This window comes from Neolamprologus multifasciatus, chromosome 18 (genome assembly GCF_963576455.1).
Source record: "Neolamprologus multifasciatus chromosome 18, fNeoMul1.2, whole genome shotgun sequence".
Taxonomy (NCBI): Eukaryota; Metazoa; Chordata; class Actinopteri; order Cichliformes; family Cichlidae; genus Neolamprologus; species Neolamprologus multifasciatus.
Genome location: NC_140456.1, coordinates 10,654,635 through 10,661,812, shown reverse-complemented (window position 1 = coordinate 10,661,812; position 7,178 = coordinate 10,654,635). Strand labels below are relative to the sequence as shown.

General features: G+C 42.4%; 1 protein-coding gene across 1 annotated transcript; it reads right to left on the bottom strand.

Annotated features, from left to right (window-relative positions):
- Window positions 1-887: 887 nt before the first annotated feature.
- Window positions 888-7,178, bottom strand: dnajb4 (DnaJ heat shock protein family (Hsp40) member B4). Its single transcript, XM_085141452.1, has 3 exons — window positions 6,662-7,178; window positions 3,968-4,548; window positions 888-1,920 (listed from the first exon to the last, which is right to left on the bottom strand). Exons 1-3 carry the CDS (start codon window positions 6,870-6,872, stop codon window positions 1,690-1,692), a joined length of 1,023 nt encoding a protein of 340 aa, XP_084997578.1. The 5' UTR covers window positions 6,873-7,178; the 3' UTR covers window positions 888-1,689.

Sequence of the window (7,178 nt, the reverse complement as noted above, 5' to 3'; positions counted from 1 at the left end):
ACACTGTGCGCCACGTTATTGTTTCGGTGAAATGAATTTCTACAATACTGTTACTGTTAATTGTACTCTCTGCAGTGTTTAAATGCTTACATATACACACACAGTTACTGTCCCTCCACACATCCTACTCGGTTCTGCTTCTATGCCCCAGCTTTGTTTACTTTTCCCACCGAGGCTTCTAGACTTCTGATTGGCCAACATTTCTGCACGGATAGGAATATAGCGCCACCTGTTGCTTTGGCATGTTCCTAGCAGCGTTTTCCTTCATTTCTGCCTTTACGTGTGGACGGGATTATTTTTTAAAACGAAAACGGAAAATCTCTGTTTTCAAAAATACCCGTGTACGTGTGCATTAACACAATGCCAAGGAGGAAAGATACCTGCAGTAATTTTAGAGAAGCAACTGTTGTTCCCTATCACTCTGGGTAAGTCATTCCCCCAAAATCTAAGTTCATCGTAGTCTTCATCATTCACTGCTTCTATGTGTAGATAGATAGATAATTATAGTTTAATAGCAGGATATTATTATCTGCCAACACAGCCAGTTTGAGGTTATGTCTATTTGTTGTTATGCTCTTCTGAACTCCGGAGATTACCCACACCAGTAAAAGTAGCACTGAAACAGACACTAAACCCACTGAGTTAAAATCAATAAAAATCACTGATGTAAAACTAAATAAAAATGGGAAATTTAGTGAAAATGACTAAACAGCAGTAAATCTGGCGCTAACACAGACCATCCTCGCTGTGGGCCCCTGAGTCATAAAGATGTGGCGTCCCCTGGTGGGAAAATGTCAGCTCTCCTGCATGCGTCAGCAGCAGGGGAGCTAACAGACAGCTATAATTACACATTCATATTTGTACTGTGAGTAACTTTACACATTAAATTCAGTCAAGGTATTTTTAATTTTCATTTTGCACATCAGAAACATTTTTTACAACAGCAAATTATTCACATTTGACTATCAAAATATAGGTTCATTTCATTCCCCCCTGGGCTGCAAAGAACCCATGTTGTGTAATAATAATGCTACACAGACTATAAATAATCCTAAGCGGTATTAACTTTTTTTTTTCTTTTTAAAGCAATGACTGTTTATATCCCGGAGGAGGACGCGTCTCTGAATGCCTCTCCGTGGCTGAAACAGCTCGAGTCAGTTTGCGTGTAAATATTCATTTTAAAATTCAAGTCAAGGTATTTTCACAGGTAAGTTTCTAAAATGCACACATTGCACCTGCTGAGTTCATTCGACCACCTTCCACCTCAAATTCAAAGAGCCTCCAAATCAAAGTTCACTGCTCGCGGCAAAGCAAACGTGAAGCCTGACGAGTCTAAAGTAAGACAACGAGCTGTTTGACACTAAAGTTTGTTTTTTGCTTTTGCAGCTGTAGACTCATTCACACCAAAACATTTCCAACTAACGAAAAAGTGGCAAAGGCCCACAAACATGAAATGTGCACGTTCAGATATCAACAGCCTTTCGCTTGCACTTGTATCAACTTGGCAGCATGCATGGCATTTATAAAAACACCACATAGCTCAAAAATAGAAATTGCACATTCGCCATTTGGGAAGGGGGGGGGTCCATCTGTGAACTGTCAGAACTGTCCTTATACATGTGTGTGTGTAAGTGTGTGTGTGTAAGTATGTGTGTGTCATGTGGCTCTGTCTCCCTCGTTTATTTCTTCCTAAGCAGGTAAATGCCGTTTCAGGACATCTCTGGCGTTTGTCGGCAAAGACTCGGGAAAGTTCACATCAAACTCCACCACCAGGTCTCCTCTCTGCTCGGGGTTTTTGGGGAACGGGAGACCCTGTCCGGCTACAGTTTTTCTCATGCCGGGCTTGACGACGTCCGTGATCTTCATGTTGCACGTCTTCCCGTCTATCGTCGACACGGTGACGGAGCATCCGCACAGCGACTGTGAAGACAAGAATATGAGTGTAAGGTGAGGATCGGCGGGAGAACAGCAACCCACTCACTGACGACTGCAAAAACAGCAGAAATAACACAGAAATCTGCTCACCGGCTGTGTCGGGGCATCATCTATGGTTCCTTTTATCATTATTTTATTATTATTAAAGGTTTTCTCTTCCTTTGTCCCACTTTCACTTTCCTTCTTACTTTATTCTACAGGTTTGATCCTCGTGTGTTTGTTCTTCTCCGCTCTGTTGTTTTCCCACCCTGCTTGTTGTGTGATTGTGTTCACCCATTTCTTATTACCCTTCCCTGCTTGTGTGTATTTAATCCTTGTGTTTCCTTTGGCTGGATCTCTACAGTTTCAGGATTTATCTTATTTGCCCATCTGATATGTTTTTCCTGCTATCAATGCCAGCAATAATTACAGTTTCCCCTTGAAAGTCCAAAATGGTTTCCTCTCTGTGTTTGAATCTTTTCTGCAGACTAAACCAGAGGCATGAGATGCCTCATGCAAAAATTCACAGTAAAGGTCAGTGGAAAAAACATAATTACACAACAAATGTCAAAATATGTGTTCATGCCTTTGTTATGCAAGTTAAAAAGTAAAAGAAAAAGCAATTTAACTGCAGCTTTATCTGATCAGATAAAGCCGTGCTTACTTTGCGATACATGCGTAGAATCTGACATTACATTAGAGTCTAATCAAATACTTTACTGTTCTATCTAATCTAACTCAAAACATGAGCGTAGGTGGATCGAGAAAGAGATTCTGCAACCAAAGCTGCACAAAAGCAGACAAAAAGAGCAAATACACCCAGAGTGAAAAGAGATGAGCTGATAAACAAAAGCTCCTCAAGTCTAACATCTGCTACCAGTACAATGTGACCATATTAACTAAACTGTATATTTTTTTAACATGATATCAACTTAATATTTTCGAGTGTTTGTTTTGGAGCCTCGAGCTGATGCCATCTTAGCGTTGAAGCTGGGTGTGACCGGCAGCAGCTTTTCAAACCTAAAGTATCCTTAGCTTGGTTTTCCTTCCTGACACTAACGAGGAGCATAACTGACAAAACAAACAACATGTTGCATTCAATGTGAGATGCAACTTGAAACTGAGAACATAAGCTTACCAGGAAACTGTTCAAAGAGATGATGAATCAAGTAAGAGGAAGGATCATTTCCCCACAGATTTTTATACAGCCTGACTTCTTTCATTGCAACTAGAGGAGTCTCCCCCTGCTGGTCATCAGCAAGAATGCAGGTTTAAGGCATATTATCCAAGCTAGAAGCTACATCTGTCTTTTAGATTTCTGATTAATCTTCAGCAGACTTTAAAATTTAGTTTAATTCTGCTTCCACAAAACAATCTTAAAGGCTATTTTCAGAACCCTGAACCACTTGAACTCTCCGGATTAGTCTTCATCAAGAGAAGGAAGTTTGATCAGCATCAAATGATTACAGGTGGTCATAATTTCCATGTTGAAAGACTAAATGGCTTCAGTTATCATTCTGTCTGTGTGCTTTTTTATTTTTAATTGGGTCATAGTTTCTTCTTAACAAGAGTATCATTGTGATTGGAAACTGATTGAAAGGCAGCTTAATTATAGCATGCACAGCTGATCTGCTGATAGTGGTCATAAATTCAGAGATGTGGAGGTTATATCTCTCACTGTGTGCTGAGGGGGAGGAACCACATAAGTAAGTACATCTTGCACCGTGTGCACGTGGGTGGCCGTCACCTCTCCGCTCTCCCTGCGATACAGCTCCTACTTCTCTGCGCCGATGATCCAGATTACATAAGTGTGCATTCAAGGTGTGTGTGTGAGTTTGGTCTGGTACTATACTCATTCATTTAAGCCCGTGCTTTCCAGGGAAACAGCTTTTGAAGCAGAGTACCTACAGTTTATTGATTAAGCTGCAGCGCATTAAAAGCTGCACTCACAGCTAAATATGAACTTGTTCTGTGTGTGACTTATTCATCTATCAGACTCTATTAATACATCTACACTCAGACAAAGCAGGTGCCAAAATAGAAAAGGCCTCACCTGTCGTAAGCTCACACGCACTGGATACACAATGTTGGAGCCCTCCCGCCTAAAGTGGGGGTGTGGTTTGTCCTTGATGACGAAAACAATGTCAGCGGGAATAGTATTTGGAGACTCGTCTCCCTCCCGGGGGAACGTGATCTTGGTTCCCTCCTTCCAGCCCCGCTTAATCTCGATAGTGAGAATCTTATCCTCAGCGCGCATGGTCCTGCCATCTGGATTTAGCCTTTTGCGGGAGATTTTCATCCTCTTGGTGCAGCCGTGGAACACCTCCTCCAGGGTGACCCTCAGTTCGTGGATGATGGGCGGGTCCTGCTTCCGCCGCTGCTGCCCCCCGAGGCCCACGTGGCCGTCACGGGGGAAGCCGTTCAGGTTGAAGCTGGTGAAGGAGCCGAAAGGGTCGTTTCCGTCCACCTCCATGTCCTCGTCGTCTCGCCCGTTCGCTTTACGCCCGAAGAACATCTCGAAGGGGTTGGAGCCTCCGAAGAAAGTGGCGAAGGTGGCGTGAGGGTCTCCATGGAAGGTGTAGGTGAAAGTGGTGCCTTGTCCGTCACCAGTGGGCCCACTTCCTCCCTTGAGACCTTTTGGGCAACAGAAATGATTAATGACATGAGCGCTCAGCTCAGTGAGAGCACTTACAGCATGACTGATAAACTCTGACTTCAAAGGACAGCCCAGTTTATCAGAGTTCTGCTGAATGATCTTAGAGCTAAAACATCAAACCACGATGGTCCCAGTTTCTTTATTTCACACTTTACATCATTCTTGAGTGAGTAATGTGGTTTTTAAGTGTTAAAATACCACATTACCTCAGAGATTACCTGCATCTTAGTAATGATGTTCCTCAACCATCATTCCAAAATATAAACAGAAAAATATGGGAGTAAAGAAAGTTTTCCTTAAGGGAAAAACTTCGGGACATCAGATGAGGGAGGGGAAAGTGACAGAGAGACTCCCTGTTCTCAAACACCTCTTCCAGTTCTTCTGGTGAGAAATTCCCAAGCCAGCTGAGAGATACAATCACTGCAGCATTTCCTGGATCTGCCCCTGGGCCTCCTCTCAGCAAGACCTCACCGGGGAGGTGGCCAGGAGGCATCCTAATCAGATCCCCCAACCAGCTCAGCTGCCTCCTTTTGATGGTGAGGACTAGCAGTGCTACTTACTACCCCAAACCAAAAAGTCAGTGTAAATACCGTTGTTTTTAGCCTTTTTTTTTCTTTTTCTTTTTTTAATTTAAATCATTACTATTTTCAGTTTTCAGTCACAGTTTGGTTAAATCTACATTGCCATGTTCAAGCTTAGGTTAACAAACAAAGCCTTTCTGGCAAAAAGTCCTGAAGTACAAATTCTTCCATTATCAAAGTTTTCCAGTCTCCTTCGCCAGTCTCAAAGCTATGACATCACAACAATAATATTGTTGCACTGGAGAAACATGATGTGGGAAAAATGCCAACATGGCAACACCAGACTGTGCCTGTTATTCAACTAGCAGCTGATACTGGTTGGTACTCTGAGTGGAGGGGATAGTACTGGTGTCACGAGAAGGAAAATTGGATTAGTGCAAGAAAATGACATAAAATGCTGAGAAGTCAAGCCACTTCAGACATAGATGGACAAATTCTGAGTCTTACAAAGTAGTTTTAATATCAATATCAGGAAAGATATCTTTGAGATATTAGAGGAGATGACTCATGTGGAGGGTAATTGTTATGCTGCAGTTAGATTCTGTGATGGAGCCATTGCAGGAGCCATGTTATGCTCATTCTTTCTTTACATCGCTTCCTTCTCAAACGGTTCAGGTAAAAGTTTTTCATGTATCTCCATCACAGGGCCAAACTGAGTACAACTGCTAAAGTTGAACCACGCCACCTTTGTGGACATGATGGGATGATGGGATACGCTTTCTGGTAGAGGTATCACATATAACAGCATGTCCCCTGTTACAAAACTGGAAAATTGTTTGGTTTTCCCTTTTCCTCTTCAAAATGGATCTCACCACTATAGTAATCAGCGGTTTTTTGATTGAGATCAACTCCCAACTCAGGGAATTGTTTGCATGGTTTGAGGGAGCTCTTACAGAAGCCATATGGTTCAAATTTCCATGCTCATGATGTCATTTTACCTTTTTCCTGCATGCATTTTCTTGCTTTACACTTTCCGTGCCTTAAACTGTGCATTTCTGAGAAAGGTTCCTCGTGTATCCAGTTACATTAAGAGGAGGAAAATGTTTTTGTGTGAGTAAAATTGTAAAAATCATAATATGCCTCCATAAATTTTAAATATGTGGTTGTGGAGATGATGGATGGTCTATTTTTCCTTCCTCACACCAACCAAAGACCCCGAAAATAGTAGTCTGGACTGAAAATCTCCATGTACCTCTGCTGCTGTAACATTTTGTACAGAATGACTGTTGGTGTGAATCGATATTACCCCCGGTTTCTCTTAAAATTTGAGCTTATTACTGTAAGTGCCGTGCCACATATGGACTGAGCCTCATGATAAAATGCACAGAAATGTATGCAGATGATCTGCCGAACAGCTGTGCTGTGGGCCTGCTGCTGTGCTGGTTACAGTGTGTGACTTGAATTGAAGCCAGTTGTGTTTTACATGCAGCCATCCAGCTTCACAGCGCGTTCATAACGGTGTTTTAACCCGAAACACACAATAGCGTGTAATTAAAAAAATATACGTTACCTTCCTCTCCATACTGATCATAAATTTCCCTTTTCTTCGGATCACTGAGGACTTCATATGCTTCGGCGATTTCCTTAAATTTCTCCTCGGCGGCTGCAGACTTGTTTTTGTCCGGATGCCATTTCAGCGCCTGTTTTCTGTAAGCTTTTTTTATATCCTCATCCGTGGCTCCTTTAGAGATACCCAGCGTTTTATAGTAATCTTTGCCCATTTTTAACCCACTTATCCCCCTATAAGAAAAATAATAAATTAACAAATAAAAAGGGGGCTAGAGCTCCTGGAGCAGAGCTGGTAGACTGGCCTGACGCGGGTCGGCGGATGGTTGTCACAGCTGACTAATAAACAGTAAGTATCCGCAGACAGACACACAGTGGAGGATGAAGACCATTTAGAGGGGGTTAGTCAACGCCGTGGACCCTCTGTTATTTATCCGTGACTGGATGACCCTCTTTAAATAGACACGGCTCCCTCCCCTGCATCCACAGCGCCAAAGTCAAGTCAGACGCAATAAATAATT